The sequence below is a fragment of the Fistularia commersonii genome, chromosome 21 (genome assembly GCF_037954325.1).
Source record: "Fistularia commersonii isolate RoL2024-O1a breed Wild chromosome 21, RoL_Fcom_v1.0, whole genome shotgun sequence".
Classification (NCBI taxonomy): domain Eukaryota; kingdom Metazoa; phylum Chordata; class Actinopteri; order Syngnathiformes; family Fistulariidae; genus Fistularia; species Fistularia commersonii.
This window is the reverse complement of record NC_141304.1, coordinates 8,397,335-8,421,500: the sequence shown is the minus strand read 5'-3', so window position 1 is coordinate 8,421,500 and position 24,166 is coordinate 8,397,335. Positions and strand designations below refer to the sequence as shown.

General features: G+C 37.7%; 2 protein-coding genes and 1 pseudogene across 3 annotated transcripts in view; all 3 read left to right on the top strand.

Moving 5' to 3' along the window:
- Positions 1-1,237: 1,237 nt before the first annotated feature.
- LOC147222216 (kinesin-associated protein 3 pseudogene) lies at positions 1,238-3,418 on the top strand (annotated as a pseudogene).
- A 3,110-nt stretch (positions 3,419-6,528) lies between these two features.
- LOC147222215 (sperm-associated antigen 6-like) lies at positions 6,529-11,246 on the top strand. Its single transcript, XM_086168738.1, has 11 exons — positions 6,529-6,559; positions 7,879-7,974; positions 8,059-8,225; positions 8,336-8,519; positions 8,645-8,850; positions 9,046-9,219; positions 9,297-9,449; positions 9,985-10,176; positions 10,257-10,373; positions 10,451-10,596; positions 10,990-11,246. Exons 1-11 carry the CDS (start codon positions 6,529-6,531, stop codon positions 11,051-11,053), a joined length of 1,530 nt encoding a protein of 509 aa, XP_086024864.1. The 3' UTR covers positions 11,054-11,246.
- A 1,199-nt stretch (positions 11,247-12,445) lies between these two features.
- LOC147222213 (dihydropyridine-sensitive L-type skeletal muscle calcium channel subunit alpha-1-like) overlaps positions 12,446-24,166 on the top strand; it is a 31,631-nt gene continuing 19,910 nt past the window's right edge. The window contains exons 1-14 of one of the 2 annotated variants that reach the window (XM_086168298.1): positions 12,446-12,741; positions 13,289-13,394; positions 15,756-15,895; positions 16,125-16,267; positions 17,676-17,828; positions 19,584-19,789; positions 19,942-20,045; positions 20,137-20,282; positions 21,027-21,105; positions 21,741-21,901; positions 22,132-22,357; positions 22,842-23,049; positions 23,342-23,462; positions 23,567-23,681. In XM_086168298.1, coding sequence (XP_086024424.1) covers positions 12,554-12,741; positions 13,289-13,394; positions 15,756-15,895; positions 16,125-16,267; positions 17,676-17,828; positions 19,584-19,789; positions 19,942-20,045; positions 20,137-20,282; positions 21,027-21,105; positions 21,741-21,901; positions 22,132-22,357; positions 22,842-23,049; positions 23,342-23,462; positions 23,567-23,681 — 2,096 coding nt within the window. In that variant the 5' untranslated portion in view covers positions 12,446-12,553. Of the gene's footprint in view, positions 12,773-13,214; positions 13,395-15,755; positions 15,896-16,124; positions 16,268-17,675; positions 17,829-19,583; positions 19,790-19,941; positions 20,046-20,136; positions 20,283-21,026; positions 21,106-21,740; positions 21,902-22,131; positions 22,358-22,841; positions 23,050-23,341; positions 23,463-23,566; positions 23,682-24,166 lie in introns of both variants that reach the window. The other variant, XM_086168299.1, reaches the window with a different exon arrangement.

The window sequence follows — 24,166 nt, the reverse complement described above, 5'->3', positions numbered from 1 at the left end:
TAAATTGATTGTTTTATTGTTACCTACAGATAGACGTCGAGGGTTCGCTGTAGTAGAGAGCATGATAATGATTTGGAGCAAGAATCGATAAAGGCTTGGGGAACAGGATGTTAAACATTAGTTTCCTGGTTTTGTGCATCCCCACACCTCTACGGGGCTTTGTCAGCTCTTAAAAGTAGTGCTATTTTTTCATGTAAGGTGTAACATGCACTTAGCATGAACAGCTTGTTTGGTTTGGGCTTGTTTAAACCCTTCATGATGTTACTGACAAGTTGTTCTGTGATTCTAGTCAATCAACCCATCCCATTCCATAATATTTGTATTTTTTATTTTTTGTCAGCAGTAAGTCTGCCAGTACCTGATTGAGCTCCTGTTCTAAAATTGTCTTTTCTTTCCGTACTTGGGCTTCAATGCTCTGCCTGGTGCAAAAACAAATTCAAAGCCAACATCTCCCCTACCAACAAAAATGACAAATACTCGTGTGAGATACGCCACAATTATTCGTCAAGATTTTATGGGAATCAAGAAAAAATAAAGACTTTATCTGATTTCCTTGAAATTGGAGATTGAAAATCTATGTGTCCATATCTATACCAGCATGTATGATCAATATCAATCCTATGTCTACCTTGTGAGACATCACAGCAAACCATCACAGCAGTGATATCACTCTATAATAACTGTTCATTAACTTTATTTTGATTGTTCCATAACAACTCATTAGGATGACGCATGCATATATCCTCTGCTTTGGTTCCTTGTGACATCATATTTTTGTCATTTTACTTGTTGCATGTGGCCCTAACTTAAAAGCACAACTACAAAAGGACAACAGAGATCACTATAAATCCTGGATCCACGTTTAGTTGATTTTAGTTGTTTATTTGATTTTATTTATTTTGAGGTTGAAATTTCTGAGTAAATATAACATGTGGAAACATAGTTAATCTATGGCGCTTCAGTTTTTCCAAAATGATCTAAATGATCCTGTCTCATCACAGAATCGTAGCCTGCTGCTGTGCTTTTACTCTCATCTGCTTTGGAAAAATTCTCTGGGAGAAAAAAGATGGTGCTTCAAGAATTGTTCCCTGGAGTCTAAGGGCATCTTTGGAACCAATGAACACTGAAGAAGAATATAACCTGAAAGCGAAGGTAAAGCGGGTCCATGGATACCAAACATGTTAAAAACCTTAACCAAGGAAATGTATCTGATGAAGGATTTCCTTCTTTACTTAAAATGAACAGTTTGCAAGCAGAAGATCCATGGTATTTGAAAAAAACAGTGAAGGGCTGCACTCTGGATGTCCACCCGACTGAAAGAGCTCTTGTGGTTCACTATGAGTTGGAGGCAAGGATCTTGGGGGAAAATGGTGAATCCGTTGCAAGAGAATGCAAAAGCTGTCAGAAAAGCATCCGAGTGAATAACCTGAATGCCAATACTGACATAGCGTCTTTGGCCCAGAAAGTAGTGGAGGCTTGTTGCTTGATTCAACCATCTAAAATCTGTGAGGTAGAACAGCTGCTTTTCTATCTCCAAACCCGCAAAAAGACTAACGATGAGAATGAAAAGATGTGCATATCGCCTCGAGATTTCACACCTTATGCAGGACTGGAGCTGAATGAGGAGGCAAGTATTCACAGTATGGATGAGTACTTGGAACTTCTGTATGAAGACATCCAGGAAAAAAACAGAGGCGCTAGGCTAATTCTTAAACTGGCTCGTAACTCAGACAACCTGGAGACACTCAGGCAGAATGAGACCATCCTTGGAGCCTTGTCCAGAGTTCTACAGGAAGACTGGAAGCAAAGTGTGAGCCTGGCAACAACCATCATCTATATTTTCTTCTGCTTCTCAAACTTCTCAGACTTTCATGGCCTAGTTACACATTTCAAGATAGAAGTCATATGTATGAACATCATTGAACATGAGCTGAAGCGATATGACATCTGGCAAGAAGAGCTACAGAAGAAGAAGACAGCCTGTGAAGAATTTCCAGATGACAACAGTCTTAAAAAGGAATATGAGAAATCAATTAGAAAATATCAGAGCCTGCTGACAAAACAAGAGCAGCTTCTCAGACCCTCTTTGTACCTGCTGCTCAATCTTGCAGAGGACACAACCAGTGAGCTGAAAATGAGAAACAACTTTGTTCATATGCTTGTCAAGATGCTAGACCGGAAAGATGAGGAGCTGCTACTCGTGGCCATCTCCTTCCTCAAAAACCTCTCAATTTTCCTAAGCAATAAGAATAACATAGCAGAAAGCCTGGCAGTTAAGAAACTGGCCCAGCTAGTTCCCTGCAAGCACCAAAACTTGCTGAACAACACATTGCGCCTCCTACTTAACCTCTCATTTGACAAAGGTCTGCGCACTCAGATGGTTCAGGCTGGACTTATCATGAAGCTTTCTTCACTGCTCAGCGATGAGAGACAAAAACAGCTCAGCATTTGCATCCTGTACCACATCAGCATGGATGACACACATAAACCTTTGTTTGCTCACACTGACTGCATACCACAACTCATGCAAATGATGTTCCGGGAAGGCAATGAGAGTATTGATGTGAAAATCATCTCACTTTGCATCAACTTGGCTGCTCACAAGAGCAATGCCCAGGTCATCTGTCGAGATAGTGGATTGAGGACACTTGTAAATCATTCCCTGAAACTGGATAATGCTCTGATAATGAAGATGATCAGAAATCTTTCTCAGCACAATGGACCCACAAAGATCCTCTTCCTGGACCATGTTGGAGAATTGGCTGCTCAGATAAGGGAGGACAAAGCTGAGGACTTCGTCATAGAGTGTGTTGGCACACTGGGCAATCTGACCATACCCAACTTAGACTGGGCGCCAGTGTTAAAAGACTACAACCTGTTAACATACTTGAAAGAACACCTCAAGCCAGGTTGTGCAGAAGATGATCTTATCCTCGAGGCTGTGATACTGATTGGCACCATGTCCATGGACTGTGCTTGCGCAGGTATACTCTGTGGGGCCGGCATTATTCCTGCTCTAATTAAGTTGCTCATTGCTCAACAGGAAGATGATGAGTTTGTGTGCCAAATAATCTATGTCTTCTACCAAATGCTCTTTCATAGAGCTGCCAGAGAAGTAATTATCAAAGACACACAGGCACCAGCTTACTTAGTCGACCTGATGCATGACACCAATACAAACATACGCAAAGTCTGTGACAGCACACTGGATATCATAGCTGAATACAATGACGAATGGGGTCGGAAGATCCGGCATGAAAAGTTTCGTTGGCACAACAGCCAGTGGCTAGAGATGGTGGGGAACCAGCAAATGGAAAAAGTTTATAGTTCTACAGTTAATTCCAGAATTAAGAGCTCAGAGAGTATAAATTCTGTTGCAGATACTGAGCTGTCTGGTAGCTGTGGACCAATTACATAAACTCACATCCTTCCTGGTGTAAGTCACTTTGGATAAAAGCTTCTGCTAAATGACTGTAATGTAATTTAATGTTGTAGTTTGTACTATTTGCTAAATGCTACAGATGTTGATGCAATAGCAAACTTGTCTCAAAACAATAATACAACTTTAAAAATGATAATTCAACTATTAAATTCTGACTCTTCCAAATTGAAAGGGTTTTATTTCTATTTTATGCTATTCTTTTTTTTTTTTATTAAATGTATTTACTTCTTTTTTTATTTCAGTTTTACATCTCCTACCTTTTATAGTCATGAATATAAGTGTACATTTTATTTATAATGCTTAATTATACTTGCCATCAGTTTTAAAACCTTTTTTTAACAAAATTAGCAGATGACTTGAAACCCATGTAAATTGATGTATTGAAGGCATTTTCTATTTCTGTATATATTATTAAATTAATTTAACTGCTTTTAATTTATTTAGAAATACAGTGTAGCTCCAATGTGGCAACATTACCCACATAGAGTTGCAGGGGGACAGTTGAATCTCTTCCTCCTCAACATTGTTTTGGAGTATTGGATTAAGTTTGACAACACACATTGTACATAGCAAATATACAACTACTCTCTGATATAATATTGATTGATAATAATTAAATTTATATTGTCAGTGGTCTGCCCAAATGTGTGTGGAGTATGTATGCTCTCCCCTGGTCTACATGGGTGATCTCCAAATGCTGCGGTTTCCTCTTACTGTCCAAAAATATACTGTATATTAATTGGAGACCTCCAGTCCTACTGCATCCCTGACTAAAAGATAGAGAAAATAATTCTATATCTCATTGAGTTTTTGTTTATTTTATCTTGTTTGTATGCCACTTTGATAGAAACCACTTCATAGATGATGATACTAAATAACAACAATAATAATAATGTATTGCCACAGGCATGCAGTTTTTTGCAGTTCTGCCTCACAGTAAGAAGGACCCTATAGGGTCAAATCCTATAGGGAGATTTTCTGTTTTTATTATCTCTGTGCCTGTGTGGGTTTCCTTTGGGGCCTCCAAATTCCTCCCACAATCCAACAGGTAGAAGGTTATTTCACACACACCAAAAATTGTGTGTATGAAAGGTTGTCTGCTGTTTGTACGCCGCTGCAATCGACTCGCGACCAGTCCAGGATGAACCTCGCCTCTCGCCCAATGACAGCTCAGATAGGCTCCAGCATCACTGACCCTGAGTGCAGGATAAGTGGCAGAAGATGGATGGATGGAATAATAAATACATAAATACATTTTCGGACTTAAAGGACTTAAATGAGAATTTCTCCTAATAATGATACATAAAGCAAATAGCAATTGCTTCATTTGATCCAGATGAATTGCTTAATTAAAGGCCCCTTAGATTTTAATCCAAGGTAACTTTTTTATTTTTTTTTTATTTTGAGGACACACCAACTACTGAAACAGCCTGATGCCTTGAAGCTAAAAACTGTTAACATTACAAAGCGCCATCATGTTGAATTTAGGATCCAGCAACAGGAAACCTAAGCTATGAAATTTAATGAAAAATTGGTTAAGTGTCATGCCTCCTTTCAGGTGTTAGTTTTCCCAATGTGTAAATATGCACAAATGGTAATACTTTTCTTTTGACTTGACGTGACACAACTGTCATACATGTTATTTGATTATCAAGCCCATGAACTGGTTGTTCCAGTGTATTTTTAGTGTTTTCTTAATCTAGGCTCTGGCCAAATATGACAAGTAATTATCATGTTTGATAAAGAAATAGACACGATGTAGGCTTAAACACATTGCAAACAGGAGTTAATCAACTAAATTTTAACATTTTGTGACCGGGATTCCAGAGCAGACAAGAGTTTTTAGATGTCATGTGCTTAAATGAATAAAAACTATTTTTAGAGACAATTTGGACCATACGCATACCTTGCTTATTTGTGTCTGAAGATGGACCATTCTATCACTCATATAAATACAGATGACAGAGCATACCAAACAAACTGGGGATATTGAACATTTTCCTTGCTCTTGGGTTATAAAACAAATCATACCCGAATTGTGTTCAAAACAAGATTTTCATTGATAGCACAGTGCAGGGGCTTTAGCAAACAGTCCACATTTACTAAAGCTCCAGTCAGTATCTTAAGCTGTGGTCTTCAGATTCATGAACTCTTGCTTTATCCCCACTGCAGTTTGTTATCTTTAAATTACAAAAAAAACAGAGAAGCAAACTGTTGCAGGGATAAAGGCACCAAAGGTAATGGTTCTCAGAACTGGAAAGAGCCACAGAGATGTCGGCACCAATGGATACCTGAATGATAATGGAGCTTTATACACAGTCCCTCAGCTCTTTTAGCATGGACACAAATAAAAAAAAGATATGCTATGTAAAATAGCCTAAGGGTTGTCAACTTATGTCAATACAGATAGAAACAAAATAAAAATAAAAGATCAAATTCAGGTAAAAGAAACCGTGTATAGAATGCCATTTTCATTTCAGCCAACAGTAAGTGATTTTTTTCCAAGCTGGATGCAATGCAGTTGGATTTGATCTCATTATCAGACAATGGAAGCAGCTGTATGGATGACTGAGCTGATATTTAATGAATAAATAAACAGCACAACAGTGATAACATGAAGATTTGTATGAATATTAAATTGAATATTGTATTTATATCGAAATAGAAATTTCCCAACCTGTTTCTACCCATTCTTCACTTCTATACAATGGAAGAGTGAATGTATGGCGCTAAAAGAGCACGATTAAATGGTTGAAGAGAGGCTGAGAAAAAAAATGAAAACTAAATCATGTCTTCTGTGTATTTTTGCTGTCATATCAAGCAAATAAAATAACTCATAATAAGTAAAATAACAGCAAAAAATGACATGACACACTCTGGGTTTCCCTTGTTATATCACAACCCCCCTTCACAGTAAAATAATGGTCGGTCTGACTCCCCTATGTGACATCACAGCTCCACTTTTCCACAGCTGTAATCTCCGGGATCTGTAAATGTCCCTTGACAAACACTACTGCTGGCAAACCCAAAGAATCACTGGCCTGTGTCAAATCGTGCGAAGGTTTGTTGTTTTCTTTAGTGTGACAATGAATCAACGACATTGTACAGTCATCCAAGGTAAGACAGGAGTCTGTTTGACTTTAGAAAAGGATGTTTTTTCATCTCTTATTTGCAGTGACTTCCTGTTAGAAGAACAGTTGAAGTTTGGCTTTTGTTGTTCAACAAGATAAGCTCAAATTTAAATACTCCCTGCTAGTGTGTCTTTGTACTTTCCAGCTTTCCCAACATCTTGCTGTACTTAGTTATATTTTCTCCTTCTTGTTCTTCCTCTTTTTCTGGCTTTTCCCTTCAGGGGTCGCCACAGCGAATCAACTTTCTTCATATCATCCTATTCTCTGTATCCTCCTCCTCACACCTTCATATCCTCTCTCATTACATCCATAAATCTTTTCTTTGGTCTTCCTCGAGACCTTGCCTGGCAGCCCCAATTCCAGCATCCATCTACCAATATATTCTCTATCCCTCCTTTGTACACGACCAAACCATCTCAGTCTGGCTTCTCTGACCTTCTCTCCAAAACATCTAACATGTGCTAATCCTCTGATAGACTCGTTCCTGATCCTATCTATCCTGGTCACTCCCAGAGAGAACCTCAACATCTTCATCTCTGCAACCTCTTGTTCTGCCTCCTGTCTTTTCCTCATTGTAACAGCTTCCAGCCCATACAGCATCGCTGGTCCCACCACTGTCTTGTACACCTTGCCTTTCATTCTGGCCAATAGTCTTCTATCACATAGTATCCATGACGCTTTTCTCCACACATTCCAACCTGCTTGGACCCGTCTCTTCACCTCTTTTCCACTCTCTGTTGCTCTGGACTGTTGATCCCGAGTACCTGAAATCCTCCAGCTTCTTGATCTCCACTCCCTGTGGCCTCACCGTTCCACCCTAGTTCCACTCATTCACATGTACTTAGTTATACTAAAGAACTAAATTAATTGCTAAACACATTTCTGAGATTAGACACACTGTTTCCTCTTAAGAAGCTTGTATTGCAATTAGACAATACTTAGTATAATCCAAATGATATAAAATTAAAAAAATGTATATATAGCCATATCATGGCCAGTGAGCTTCTTAAATATTGACTTAAAGAAGTTGACATCCATAAGCTAGCAACACAACACAACAATGACTATTGAAGTTGTGGGTCAGTGGTCATTTGTACCCTGTGAGAGGAAAATAAATATAAAGTATTTAAAAAAAAAACAAAAACATGAGTCCGCATGAATGCATCGATGAATTATCTATGAAGGCACAACAGTGATGTGACCTCTGTTTTGCTGTGATTTCTGTGATTTCACATTTCTGCCTAGAGATGGGACCTAATACACAAAGCTTCATCTGCTCTCTCTTTCTGTCTGTATGTCAATCAGTTTTTGAAGAGTATCATAAATCAAGGCGGCAGTTTGTGCAAACTATTGCTGATTTGGCAGCAAGACCACAAAATATAGATATTCTTCAAAAAGCTGGTAAGAAAAGCAGATTAAAACAACTAAGAATTTTCCTTGATATGAGCTGTTATTGTCAATTTTAAGTCCCCTCCTCTCCTGCAGGTGTAATGGCCATGCTACGGCCCCTAATCCTGGATGTTGTTCCTAGGATTCAACACACAGCAGCTCTGGCTCTAAGCCGCCTGGCAGACCACAGTGCCGACCTCGCCGAAGCTGTGGTGAAGGAAGATGTCTTGCGACATCTGGTGCACTCTCTGACCTCACAAAATGTGTGTATATTTGCTCACCGATTTGATTATATATTATATAATATGTTGTTTTCAGATGTATAAGCACATGTGTGTTGGACATCTTTAACTATCTGCGTATTTACAAGCAGAGATTCTATAAGAAAGCAGCGGCGTCAGTGCTTCGAGCGGTAGCTAAACACTCCCCAGAGCTGTCTCATGCAGTGCGAACCAACGGGGGTGTTGACGCTCTGGTTATTTGCCTTGAGGACTTTGACCCCGGTGTGAGGGAAACTGCTGCTTGGGCTCTGGACTTGATTGCACGGCACAATGCAGGTACAGAGGACTAAACATTTTTTAGATATGCAAGTCTCAGAGCTAACTAAATATCCTTTATGATGTGAATCAACGATTCAAAATTATCTTCCTTTCATACATTTTCTGAATCTGTCCACTTGCAGATCTTGCTCAGTCAGTCATAGATGCAGGTGCGGGCCCCTTGCTGCTATTGTGTCTGCAGGAGCCTGAGATTTGCCTTAAGCGCATCGCAGCGTCCACGCTTGGGGATATCTGCAAACACTCACCAGAGTTGGCAGAAACAATTGTTGACATCGGTGCCATTGCAAATTTAGCACAAATGATCCTGAACCCGGATGCAAAACTTAAAGTGAGCTGACTCATAAGACCGACTATGACAGCTGTTGATAAAATTATATACGTATCACATATAGAATAATAGTGATAAAAACATAAAAAATGAATTTAAATAATTTTTGCTGCCAGACACACTTCATTCAAAAGTAAAAATTCTAAAATGTGGTTGTAGCTTTATGTAATTGTTCACAATTTTTTTTCCATTCAGAGGCAGGTTTTCTTTGCACTCAGTCAGATCTGTAAGCATTCTGTCAACCTGGCAGAGATGGTAATTGAGGCTGAGATCTTCCCTGCAGCATTGGTGTGCCTCAGGGATCCCGATGACTATGTCAAGAAAAATCTCACGACACTTATAAGGGAGGTGGTCAAACATACACCAGAGGTACTGCACAGAATCCCACTTAAGTTCCTGAGGACATATCCAAGTACGAATGTTATATATCTATTTTTGTTTTCTAGCTGTCCCAGTTGATTGTGAATTGTGGCGGCCTGACAGCAGTGGTCGATTATCTGGCTGATTCAAGTGGGAATTTACGGTTGCCAGGGATCATGATGCTGGGGTATGTGGCAGCTCATGGAGAGATCCTCGCCATGGGTGTCATACTCTCTAAGGTGTGTGAAGCAGTTAATCTCTCCTAATAAGTCATTAAAACCCCGCACATTCATTCCTGGACTGAACTATATAATTTTGACTGAAACACATCATGTCCTAATATATCAACAGCAACTCTTCACACAACAGCAAATTCATGCACTTTAACAAACCTCCGATGACATGTAAAATACTGTAATAAACAAATACAAGATAATATACTCTAGAAAATTGCATGATATATATATTGTTGCAAAATGTGGCAAACTGTTACAGAAAGATAGCAATGCAACAAATCAAAATAGAATGTGTTATAATTGAACAATTTAACAAATTTCACTACAGTGCAAAACAGCCATTAGCTGTCCTGCAATGTCCCCAAATAGATTATGGAATACTGCACCAAGCTGTTGTGAAATGAAAACACTGTTGCAACTTATGTAAATGTAAACATTTATGACCGTGTTTTTTTCTGTTGCAAGCAATATAGCAATTGCTATAGCAAATCATCATCTATTTGTGTCTTGCATTGATGTGTACCCCCATGTCCTTTAGGGGCTGCTCCAGCTGGCTCTCTGTCTATCAGAAGAGACTGAAGATCACATCAGGGCAGCCACAGCCTGGTCCATTGGCCAGATAGGACATCACACCACGGACCACGCAAAGGCTGTGGCCTCGGCCAATTTGCTGCCCAAGTTGCTGCAGCTCTATATGGATCCAAACAGCTCCGAAGATCTACAGGCCAAAGTAAAATGAGCAACAGAAGTAAAACCTTATATAACCTGTCGGTTTGACTTTGCCAAATTCAGTCTTTTTTTTTTTTTCAGAGCAAGCAGGCGCTGAAGATTATCCTGCAGAAATGTACTTATTTGCCATCTTTGGAGCCACTTCTATACGATGCACCGAGTAACATACTCAAATATGTAGCCTGCCAGTTCAGCAAGGTGAATAGGTGGTAAAAATCATGGTGTGGTACTCAGCGCTCTTGAAACAGACTCATACCATTGCTTTCCATTTTCAGGTGCTTCCTCATGACAGTAAGGCTCGTCGTCTATTTGTAACAAGTGGAGGTTTGAAGAAATTGCAAGAGATTGAAGCTGAACCCGGCTCTCTACTTCAAGAGTACATTAATACCATCAACAACTGCTTCCCAGAAGAGATTGTTAGGTTTGTAAGCAATTTAAACACTTAAACATGTGTATCTTTTTGGTATAATGTGGAATGCAAGTCCAATAAGGATATATTGTGTTACATGATGACAAGTTAAAGTTAACTTTGATGGCAGGGCTTGAAGGTATTTAGGTATCCCAACTACTGTTGGGATCATCTGAAACTTGTGCAAAATGTATCTTTTGTTCCTTAAAGCTTAAGATACAGAAAATCAAAATGAAATTAATAAAATATCTGATAACATGATGTCACCTACTAAATATTCTTCAGTATAACTCAGTTTGTGTGTGCGTGCGTGCGTGTGTGTGTTTGTTTTTGTGCGTGTGTGTGTGTGCGTGGGTGGGTGCGTGTGTGTGTGTGCATGTGTGTGTGTGTCTGTTCGCTTTTCAGGTACTATTCCCCCGGCTACTCAGAGGTTCTGTTGGAGCGGTTAGAGAACTACCTGCCATCATGATAGAAAAAAAAGAAAACATTGAATCTGGCTTCTTATTTCATAAATGTTCTAATTTACTAAATGCTGTGATCTGCAAGCTAGATATTTTTAAATTTTGAATCATGTACTTTTTATATTCTGTTATATCCCTTCTTTCTGTCATCTTATTTTGTTATAAGATTATTAGGAAGGAGTATGTGCTGTCTCAAGTTAAACTAAACAGGATTTTTCATTTCATGTTTGTGTTCACCTTTAAGTACAAACTTTGGACTTAAGAAGAGAATAATATATTATGTAACTCCATGCTGTGTAGAAACCTTCAAGATTGAATAAAGGTCTGAGGAGGACTAATTTTCTCGTGTGATTTCTATTATACCCTTTGTTTATTACACCCAACATCTTTGAGGTGCACACTTTCTATTACCTAAATTGCACTGCTGTAAGAATGATGTTGAAGTTAATAAATCTTAAACCAAAGTGACTCTGAATAAGATGATTTTCCTCTCCTTCAGGCAGAAGGATAGATGGGGTAAGTGGGCATATTATGTGTAACAGGCACCACCCAGTGGTGTTCATTTGGAACATCCCAGGATTTGGAGACATTGAAAGATACTGTCCTGATGATAGGATATTCAGATTTCATTTAATTGAATGGATTTGTGAATTCATATTTTGAATATTATGTCATTTGTAAAATAAGTTTGGGCTGATACCACCATCTTACCAAATAACTTAGTAATTGTGTTGTGTAGTGAATTTTTCCATGTGCTTCGTACTGTTTACAATTAAAAAATGTTTTGACTGGATATCTTCCATAAGTTTTTTTTTACATTATAAATATTATATTCCAGAGGTGAACAGATATTCAACAAGAAGTTGCAATATATCATTATGCTAACTGTTAATGCAAATCCTGATAAATATGCTATATTTTGAGACTGGTCTGCGCTGTTTGAACATTTGTTTTACAATGTTGTTATATCACTATTGTTGCGTCACAGTCATCTTTATTTATAATGCTGTTACTCAACGCATTTAGCACTATGGTATACTGCTGTTCATCTCAAACTGCATGGCTACATTACCAGGCTGTCTTGTTATGCCAAAAGCCCATGAAAGCATGAACGCCCTCTCTTTTACTTTGGAAAAATGTGCAGGTATAGATAGGATCAGACAGTCAATCCCCCTACTTGTTAACATTTTTTCAGAATTTGGACATGTCTTGCGGATGAAGCTGACTTTCTTGCAGTGGTTGTTGCCCTGCAATTCATCCCTTTTTTAAGACATTGTGGCGTGAGATACAAAACAATATTCTGCACCCGTATCAGTATGGACGGGAGGAGCAGTGCTCATTGTCTATATTTATTCTCCTGACCAAACAGCTGTTCAGTCAAGCAATCCCTTGCAAGCCGGCAGGACGGCTGCCACTCGGTGGAGATAGTGACAGTGGAAAGTGGAAGCTCCGTCAGAACTTGTGAAATAGCATTTCAATTTTGAGGCAAATACTGGCTCGAAGCTGTGATGGCAGACAGCGGCGCTCCCCCCTTGTCATCCTTCATCATGGATGAAGAAACGCTGAAGAGAAAACAGAAGGAGAAGCTAAAGAAGCTGATGGCCACAGGAGGCAATCCAAGGCCTGCGCGCTCTCTCCTCTTCCTGACACTGAGGAATCCTTTCCGCAAAGCTTGTATCAGTGTTGTGGAATGGAAGTATCCTCTGGCTAACATGAAGACTTACTAGGTAGAGTGATGGATAGCTGGACCAGACAGATAAGAAATTGCCTGATGGGATGGATGAGCACATTGCTGTAGTCTTCCATCCATCATAAAGAATAATACGGTAGTCATTGAAATACAACAGCTATTACTCTTTTCCATTGCATTACTCGACTGTAAAATGTAGTTGAAATGTGAAATGTGAAATGTACCTGCATATATGTTTATTTTGAATAATGATTGGCATTTATTTGAAACTTACAAGAGACTTTCTTGCAAAAGATTAGTTTAATACATCAGCCTTCTGTGCATACCAAAACAGCATGTGGAAAAACTGTAGATTGATGGAAAATAAATGAATAAATAAATGAATAAAATAATGACGACAATTTTTAAAAAGCATTAAGATAAATACCAAGTACTTGTTGGATTAGTATTTAAAATGATTCTGTCCCTACGTTCTGTAGTCACATTGAGATAATAGGATGAAAGGATCATCTATATGTGGAACACTGTGATAATCCTATAAAATTACACACAGACCTTTTGAAATCATAATCCTACTTGCCATCTTTGCCAACTGTGTCGCCCTGGCTGTCTACTTGCCCATGCCGGAGGAGGACAGCAACAACACCAATAGCAACCTGGTATGTCATTGGGCTTGTTTCTGTTCATAAATCAATATCAATATTCAAAGTTCATACTGAATTGGTTTAAGTATGTCGTGTTAAAAGACAATGCACTGCATCACCCTGTAGCACAGGATAAGATTACCGGTAACTGTTATTTGTACATTACAACAATATCTATCTGTACAACAATATCTAAGAAAAAGTCACACGTTTTCCAAAACTGCTTCTTGTAACTCTTATTTTAACTAAAGAAAAGATGTGACAAATTGCAATGTGCAAATGTGTCCTTTATCTCAGTCCTTTAGCTCACTCTTTTTCATTTTTTAACTATGTGACAATTACACCGCTTGAGCTATGTTGCTGCCATGGATGCCTGCATACACATGTGCAATTTAAATTTTATAAGAATAATAAGAACAACTTAATTTATCCCGAAGGAAATTGTTGTGCCAGAGTTTCAAGTAAAACACAGCAATAATAAATAATAGTAGGAAATTGTATAAACAGTATAAAAAAGGGGGGAGAATAAGAAATACAAATTTTGTCCATGAACATTTTTAAGAAATTTTAAGAAATTTTGGCTCCACTTACTCTCTGGTGGGCAGATGGGATTTTGACCTGAACTCAGTTACAACCAGATGATATGTTAAAAGTATCACATTTGGATGATACTGTATTCAAGGATTAGCAATACATAATTATATAAACCCGAGTCCCTGGACTGACACATGCATAACTTCATCTCATTTACTTTGCCTCCTGAGAGCTGTAACTGTTGGCTTCACTGCAACATCATACAAGAATTTAGGTAGAAAACTCTTTAATGGTTCCCCAGATCTCAACCAGCATGATAAGTCACGGGCCATTTTATTGCTTTTTCCACACAAACACATCTTTTCAGTGCTGGCACAGCCTGGTAACTCCCTCTCCTGGCACCTATTTTATATTCAACTGATTTTGGATCCCTACCTCTATTTTATTATTTTTTAACTTTACAAGCTGAGGATCTAATACTATTAGTGTATTAAACACATCTACTGTCAAAGTTCTACCATCCCCAGAAACTCTTGTTTTATTCCAATGTAAAGGAAAATCAATGCACATCTATAAAACATCAACAGGAACCCTATTGCAAATGTGTGGCTAGTTTGTGCTCTATTTCAATTGTGTTTGATCAGGTATTTTTTGGCTGAGATAAAGGTATTTGTGTTTTCAGTCCAAAATGAGGCTTGGAAGCATGAAACAGTCATAAATAGAAATGGGAATTTCATCAACTCAAATCATAAATTATCAAAATCAGTGATTGCCCTTTCAAGCTCAAACTGGATAGGTAGCTAATATCTTCTGATCAATCAATTGTTTTTGTACAGAATTTAAAGGCAATGGCTTTTGACAACAGAGTTAAAAAAAACAACTTAATTATCATGAATGATATCTCTCACTGACTCTCACTTGAAGGTGAGTTTCCCCTTAATAATATGAAAGCAAACTGTCAGCAGGCAGGTTTGAGAGGCTTAAATCACTGTTTGTGTTGCATGTAAGGTGTTGCTCCCTTAAGAAAAATACAAAAATAAAACAAAATAAATTGATAAATAGATAAAAAATAAATGCATAAAAATAATGCAGAAAATAAAAGCATACATGTAAATCAAAGAAATAAAGAATTAAACAAATAAAACACAAAAAGACCCATATAAATGGAGAGAGAGACAGACACTTTTCTAACAGATATCTGTAACGTTAACCTAATAATAACCCTAACTCAACCTCCTCTACATTTGCAAGGTTACAAGGACAAAATTTGTCTCATGTATCCGTTTTATCCCACTAAAGCGCACTGTCAAGGCACTGTAGAGTTAAAATAGACTTGTCATGCTGGCGGCATAAAAGCATTCAGCACATGCCTTTGCTGACATTGGAGCAGGGAGATTGTGCATTTGTAAGAGACATGAATAGATGAGTGAAAGATTAGTGTGATAAACACCATAAACACACCGTGACTTGGAAAAAGAAACAAGAGCAGCAGAGGTGATTTGACAACTCAACCCCTAATCAATAGTCCGTGTGAATACAACCATTTTAAATTAAGCACTCTTTCAATTTTTCTTCACAATTTCCAAACTTAAAGAAAATAAACATACCAAAAAATGAAAGTTCATAACTCCTTTGATTGGTAACATTGGTTTTCAGAAGATTAACAAAATAACCTCTTCTTAATTTATGTCACTACCATGTAAATCAGACAACACAATATAATAAATGTATTAAAAATATAAGAAAATAAAAACTGTGAGCAAATTTACATTACTATACTTCAACTGTGCTAACACATAATTTAACCAACTGTAGTAAATAAACATTGTGATTGTTTCACAGGAAAGTCTGGAGTATATCTTCCTCATCATCTTCTCTGTCGAGTGTTTCCTGAAAATAGTTGCCTACGGATTTCTTTTTCATGCGGATGCATATCTCAGAAACTGCTGGAACATTTTGGACTTTGTTTGTGTGTCTGTTGGGTAAGTTGATAATTTTTGTTGAAAATTACATGAAAATGTAGAAAGGGTTGAGCATTGTTTCAACAGATGACAATATATCCCCTTATGGTGATTTTCTATGTATGTAAGAAAGCTAAAAAAAAACAAAAAACTCCACAATGCTGTAACAGCGACTGTGGAGTTTTTTCATTTTTGAAAATGAACTGCCTTGAGGTTCTAGTATTGTGTTGCCTTCTCTGCTTCTCTGCAGGCTGTTCACTGTGGCTGTGGATGCCATTAATCACATCAGCGGGGTGGAGGCTCCAGTAGGGGAAAAAGGTGGTGGTTTCGACATGAAAGCTCTGCGGGCATTCAGAGTTCTCCGTCCTCTTAGGCTGGTATCCGGAGTCCCCAGTAAGAGACTGGTTGGTTATAAAATCAGACACCATTAGCAAACTGTTTCATTTTGAGATTTTCTTTGCCCTCCTTGTGTTTCATATGACTCGATTTGCAAAAAAAAACCAAAACAGTTGCATCATGTTCACTCAAAACACTGTGCCAATGCTTTGTGCCATTGGAGATGATGTATTGCAAAATAACCGGATATATGCATGGATAATTGTGCACAAATGGAGTAGGACGTTGGGTTCGACTGGGAGTATATTTTTGAAATGTATTGTGGTATACTGATGTAAGTCTTCTCTGGTATTTTGTATATTAGGCTAGATAGAAAGATACAAAAGAGCTGTTTATACATATGAACACCTTCAACTCATGACATTCCTGAGGTGTTGATGAGTAAGACAGAAAAGCCTAAGATTAAAATTGTTGACAGTTTTGTCAACGGGCCCAATGATGTTGAGAGTGTACTGAAAAGAAGACAGCTTTGGGGTTATTCAGTTATCTTGGTGATAATTGGGGATGTAGAAGATTGGGGAAGACAGCAATACACTTTGCAGATTTAAGGTCAGATCTAATATACCTGTAAATGGTAATGAGCCTGCCAGGAAAAAAATATGTATGACCATTTATTATTACTAATATGTTGCAAAAGAAAAAAAAGAAAAAAATGTTTCCTGAAGATGCACAGGTATTAAATGCATTTTGGTCAAAGGGTAAATACATGTTCAAAGGTTTAGGTCTGGGGTTTTAGACCTTTTTAAGATCTTAAAACACTTGATAGCCTTAACTTTGACACTTTATATTTTATTGTATTTCTTATTCTCCCTCCTTCCTACTATTATCTATTATTGTTATGTTTTACTTGAAACTCTGGCACAGCAATTTCCTTTGGAATAAATAAAGTTTATCTTATCTTATCTTATCTTATCTTATCTTATCTTATCTTATCTTATCTTATCTTATCTTATCTTATCTTATCTTATCTTATCTTAGGTTGAGGACCTCTTTCAATATCCAGATTAAGTAAAAGTGCAATCTGCATCACACTAGTTGAATGCCCAACCCCCATCCCACTTGTACATGATACTTGTAGCCATAGGATTAGTGCATGTGTTTTTTTTAAAACAGGGGATCACTTGACAGCTTCCCAGAATGGAATACACTACTTGATCACTGTCAGTCCAACCATGGTGGTTGCACTTGACTGGGTGATTTTCTTTGAGAATTCCTTGTAAAACAGGGAACTGATTCCATAAAATAGTAACATCACACAATGGATTTGGTTGTGAAGTTTGTTTTTTTTTGTACGTTATAAAGGTTTGCTTTTCTTTTACTTTGTATATTCTGATACTATCTCTTGATAAAATATCAGTACTGCGATGTTGTTTACTCCGAAATGCATTCTTCTTGTCCTTCCAAGGCCTGCAAGTTGTGATGAACTCAATCCTGAAGTCCATGCTACCCCTGTTTCACATCACTCTACTAGTCTTCTTCATGGTCACCATCTACTCCATTATGGGACTGGAGCTCTTCAAATGCAAAATGCATAAAACCTGCTACTACACAGGAACAAGTAGGTAGTGCTGTAAATAATGAAAGTGTCGCTTGTGATGCATCCGTAGGATGAACACACATTAAATCATCTTCCACTGAAAAGCAGAACTTACAAAAATATAAACCCTACATTTTAAGATGGTTTTCAACAATGATATAGGAATTTGGTTTGTCTGTTTTATTTTTTGTTTGCTTCCTTTTGTTTTGTTTTCCTTCCGTTTCTCCAAAAGATGCATTTGATATAAGAAAAGAAAAAGTATTTCATTGAATACATCAGTCTTGAGACATGGGCCAAACTGAACTGGTGTGCCTTTGACCCCAGTTGTGTGTGTGTGTGTGTGTGTGTGTGTGTGTGTGTGTGTGTGTGTGTGTGTGTGTGTGTGTGTGTGTGTGTGTGTGAAAGAGAGAGAGAGGAGAGAGAGCGGAAGGGAGGAATCAACATTCCACAATGGCATAACTGGTCTGTTGACCATTTCGAAAATGCGGATGATACACCAGAATTAACTTTTTTTTCATATTAGTTCTTTTCCTTGGTAATGAGTAATCAGTTTTTCCGACCAATGTTTGATGTACAGTACAGCACACAAACAACATTATGATCAAGATTAATTCACATTGTGGGGAATTTATTTTTATCATTCAAATGCTCTGATAGAGCCTCAATGCCTTATTTGCCTCCCTGGCTGGATTTTTAGAATTTTATGCAGACCTCTTTTAAAGCAGGCTTCATGTGGTGTAAGATTAATTATTTGATAGTATTTCCCATCTTTGCTGAGCTGCCAAAGTAGACCTTCTTCACATACAGTACATGCCTGTTATACAATTGAGAAGCTGTGGATTAAAACCATTGTTTTTTAACTGGCCTTTTTCTACTAATTAGCTGTTTCGACACCAATGTAGACACCACACATTGGTAGGAAATACTTGTGGGTGTGATTCTGCGGGCACATCTCAGTGACAACAGATATTACATTTATTCAGGCAGCAATATTATCAAGTTAGAGCAGCCAAGTAGTATCTGTCAGCAGCTGTCTGCAGCTTGGCTTCAGCAATGTGCCATCTGAAGATTCTTAGTTGTTTCTATTTTTTTCAACATGCCTAACTCAACAGAAATAGACTTCGCTGAAAATGATCCTTTGATCATATTTACATCAGACCAGAGACACTGTTCACTGCACACCCTATTTTCTTACACCAATTCTGGCTTCCGCGGTGTGGGGTTGGTCGCATGAAAGAAAAGAGACCATTGTAAATGGGTAGTAGTGCTGCAAGGTAGCAAACATGAACATGTATTGCTAAGCAGGTATTTTGTGATTTTTTTTAATTGCAATAAAATCATGTTAAATTAACACTATTATAATTTACTGTATCTGTATTCCAATTAAATAGGATATCTTTATATCCTCTGCTGATACAGGCTATTGATATTCCAATTCCTTTTGTTTGGATTATTAACACCACATTAAACTGAGACAACCCAATGTCTAGAATAGTTCTCTTAGTTCCTCATGAAAAATAAAAATTTATCCTTTGACTATAATTCATGAGGAATTTATGGAGAATTCTCTCAACTCGTGATTTAAAGGTGTGCCTTGATAAAATAAAATAAAATAAAATAAATCAGATTGGATACTCTTATACCCTCTAAACTTTTCTCACCTCAGAAAGAATCAGGCAAAGAATATTAGGGTGGCACAAAAGAGCCACAGATTGAAATTAGCCCATACAATCAAATTGTCTGATCCCATTAACATTCCATTGTGTTGCCCCTCAGACATCATTGCCACCGTGGAAAATGAGAAGCCCGCTCCCTGTGCCCAAGCAGGGAATGGACGCCGCTGTACCATCAATGGTACAGAGTGTCGAGCTGGCTGGCCAGGCCCAAACCATGGCATCACACACTTTGACAACCTTGGCTTCTCCATGCTGACTGTCTACCAGTGTATTACCACACAAGGGTGGACAGATGTCCTCTACTGGGTAAGAGACATCATATGTTTGTGTATGTAAGATTCTACTGAATAAGATATAATTGTATGTCCTATTTACAGTATACCTTTTTTCTGAACATGGAAAACATTGTTGAGCCATGGTCCCTTTTAAATATGAAATAATGGTGATGTGTCTTACAGGTTAATGATGCCATTGGAATGGAGTGGCCTTGGATCTTTTTTACCACACTCATCTTGGTCGGTTCCTACTTCGTGCTCAACCTTGTTCTAGGTGTCCTTAGCGGGTAGGAGTAGCCTTTGTTTCACTACTTCCATTCATTACTTTGACATATCATCATAATTCACTCATTAATCTTTAACCTTTATTTCCATCAGTGAGTTCACAAAAGAGCGTGAGAAAGCAAAGTCTCGTGGAGAGTTTCAGAAACTGAGGGAAACCCAGCAGTTGGATGAAGACCTGAAGGGCTACATGGACTGGATTACTCAGGCTGAAGTCATGGACAATGACCAGGACAGACAAGGTAAAATATATTAAAAAAAGAAGAGTGGAGTTTTCAAAATCTAATTCCTTCTTTGAAACTCAGGCTAAAATCTAATGTTAAATTATTGCCACTTTTTGTACCTCACATCACGATATACAATAGTGTCCCAGGTAATGGTGTCGGTCTGGATGCATGCTGGTTGTGCCTGTGCAAAAGCCTTTGTCTTAAATTGGTGATTGCTTTTGACCATTATTTGGAGCTCAATACAAATTAAACTTAAAATTTCCTGTTAATTGCATTATCACAAATGTAAAATAACAACTAAAACCCAAGCTGGAGAATCATGAATATGTAATTTACAGTGCCCAATTTCATGTTCTCAAAGTAAGAATCATTACATCTTTAGAGATTTGTCAACAGAAAATTGGCTCAGAGAGCACTGGGCATCTAAAAACCAGGCCCAGTGAAGGAAAAAACAGTGCTTGACTTATAAATTTAAGAATCATTATCATAAGATGAAAGCATCAGATTCAATAACATTAAATTTTAATCTAGACTGTTATGTAATGAGTTTCTAAACTTTGCACCCTACACATGGTCAACACATTATTATTGCATCCTTTTAATTAACTTTGTATGTTGGCTACATTTGAGTAGTCACACATATGTGTTGCAAACATTTACAGAGTTACTATAGGTGAGTTTTATAAAGCCTTCATTTGAGTTTATATGTGTTTATGGAGTAAATCAGATCCCATGTGTGCCTCTATGTGCTTTCAACAGGTCTACTTCCTGAAAATGGAGAATCAGAAGCAGGAAGTGCTGGTAAAATGGACACAATGCAGCTGATAGTCTACTACTAGTAAGTGGTTCTACAACCAATGTTTTTTTGTCTTCTTTTAAATATTTGTTTATTTCTAAATGGTAAAATGATGGTATAAAGATGCTTGGAGTTCAACAGAAAACAATTTATTTGTAACATTTTGTAGAGGTAAGTAAAGAGATAAGTGCATATTGAAAAAAATGTGTAGACTCCCAGGATACACAATATATTTGATGTTTTTCAAGAAAAGCAGTTTGGTAAACCAGAGTAACTGATTTTTTTTTAACAATTAATTGTAACGCAATTCAGTCAGCATATTATAAAGCTCATAATGCACAAGCATAGAGAAAACAATTTCTTTCATGCATCATTTGCAAATACAGTATGGCATAGCATGAGATATTATTGCAGAGGTTTAACAAATGTAGAATACATAATATTGCATCCTGTCTGTGATCTTCTTGCATCTCTTACCCTCATCAAAGTGGCACGTTTTATCAGTGGCATGAGTTTTATCAGTGGCAGCTCTACAAGAAACAGACAGTATATTTAGTGGAGATGTAATACAATGTGCATTAAAAAATCTGTAAATGATAAGGGTTGAATTGCTTTACGATAACCATAAAAGTCACGAAAAATTAAATCTTCAATCATTCTCTCCCTTTCCTGTGCAGTAAGCTGGCACGAAAGTGGAATCGCTGGTTGCGTCGCAAATGCATGGTGTTTGTTAAGTCCAAACTGTTCTACTGGTGGGTGATCATGCTTGTCTTCTTCAATACACTCGCCATTGCCACAGAACACCACAGGCAGAGTGAGAGTCTCACAAACTGGCAAGGTCAGGGACATCAACACTTTTTTGCATTCATTTGTGACTAATAGAAGCACTTATTTTACTGGTATAATAAAATAGTATACACAAACTAACCTTAGTAGTAATAGGTATCACTTCACATTGTGTTTAGGTCAATTTTCAAATAAAAATATATGTATTCCATATATTTTAGGAACAATCAAATAACTCTTTCCTGTTTCTGTTTTATTTTGGTCCCTTTGATAAAAACCCAGACACTGCCAATAAGGTGCTGCTGTTGATGTTTTCCATTGAGATGTTTATGAAGATGTATGCCCTGGGCCTGTCTTCCTACTTAATGTCTCTCTTCAATCGATTTGACTGTTTTGTGGTGTCCACTGGGATCTTGGAGATCATTCTTGTCCAAATGGACATCATGTCAGTAATGGGCATCTCTGTGCTACGTTGCATAAGACTGCTTCGTCTGCTTAAAGTCACCAGGTAACACAGGCAACACAACACATATTTGGTATACTGTAATATACAATATGTATGTATAGATATGAAATTTAATTTCTAAAAACACACTGAAAACTGACATGGTAGTTAAGAGCTTGACTATTGTAATTATTCATTCAAATCCCAAAAGCTGATAATCACCTGTACTAAGAAAGAAGGAAAGAATGAAAGAAATAGCAAAACATCAGCCAAATGTGTCCTATGGATTTCACCCATCATGGATGAACCACACCTTTTGGGCAACCACTGAGCAGTGACTGGGGTTAGGGTTGGGAGCACCTAAATCCTCGTTAGGTGCTCTGTGTATTGTTTAAGAGCACCACGACAGGCTAGGAGGAACATGGATGTCTCACCAGGAACATTGGTTCCCAGACGAGTGCACTTGCCACCCAAGCCCTAAAAACTAAATTGTGGAGTATGCAGGCATTGCTGCTCCTGGTAACCCACATATTCAATTTATTCTCAGGTACTGGACATCTCTCAGTAATCTGGTAGCATCTCTCTTGAACTCAGTCCGGTCCATCGCCTGTTTGCTGCTGCTCCTCTTCCTCTTCATTGTTATCTTCTCCCTGCTGGGCATGCAGGTATTTGGAGGAAAGTTCAATTTTCCCAACCAGGCCAAACCTCGCAGCACTTTTGACAGTTTTCCTCAGGCCCTGATCACAGTTTTCCAGGTACTACAAATATGACTTGTGATAATGGTTGTTCAAGCTATTAAATAGTTAAAAAAAGTAAAAAAAAAAAAAAAAAAAAAAAAAGAGAAGAAGGAATACAGAAATACTAAACTAGGTGTAACCCTCTATTCAGCCCATCACTTTTCTAAGATATTTGAGACTAGTTAAACAATTTGGAATCATGTTTTCTGTTCTTAGATATATTTGATATTTAGTCATGTACTTTGATGCCTAATAAAAAAAATCAAAAAAGATTTTATCTGACAAATATTTCATTTTTTTTTCTTTATAGATCCTGACAGGTGAGGACTGGAATGCTGTCATGTATGATGGCATCATGGCTCATGGAGGTCCCAGCATGCCAGGAATCTTAGTTAGCATCTACTTCATCATCCTTTTTGTCTGTGGAAATTGTATCCTTTAAGAGCATTTGCATACATTTACTTCAGTAATACTGTATTTACAAGTGGCGCAATGGAACATCAATTCAGTAAAACAATCTTTGACTCTAATTCAGTCATCCTTCTGAATGTCTTCCTGGCCATTGCCGTTGATAATTTGGCAGAAGCTGAGTCTCTAACTTTAGCACAGAAGGAGAAAGCGGAAGAGAAAAAATACAAGAAAGCACTAAGGTGAGTTTTCCATTTTTCAATATGTGACTTTTTTTTACCCAAGCCCATAAATATGTAAATTAAAGGGAAATGTCATGAATATTTATCAAAGGCAGCATAATTCCATGTTTTGAAAGAACATGGCCTAATAAATTTCTTTTTTTTTTCTCAATCAGATATTGAAACATGGTTTGGTTTCTTGCATTTTCCAATTGAGTTGTATGTGCATGGCATCGAACCAGAGTTGTAATAGAACCCACAGCCTGTGATGGAATGGGAGCCTCCACGAATTTCAATAAAAAGACGCTCAGAGAGCCTGAATGCAAAACAATGGTTCCTCTGGGTGCAGTTTTAGGGGCTTTAGGGCCAAAAAGAGTCGATATTCACCAAATGTGTTTTGTACGGCCGTTGGCCACTTCCGTGATGCAGTTATTTCAAATGCAACTCTTCTTGGATATAGATTTAACATGAAATTAATGAAGCGGAGGAGAAATTAATTAAATAGG

Bases quoted from the DNA above. Each gene is read 5' to 3' on its own strand.
- LOC147222215 (XM_086168738.1), top strand. From the start codon at position 6,529: ATGAATCAACGACATTGTACAGTCATCCAAG. The intron at 7,975-8,058 runs GTAAGAAAAGCA...CCTCTCCTGCAG, and splicing joins AGATATTCTTCAAAAAGCTG to GTGTAATGGCCATGCTACGG. The intron at 10,177-10,256 runs GTAAAATGAGCA...TTTTTTTTTCAG, and splicing joins CCGAAGATCTACAGGCCAAA to AGCAAGCAGGCGCTGAAGAT.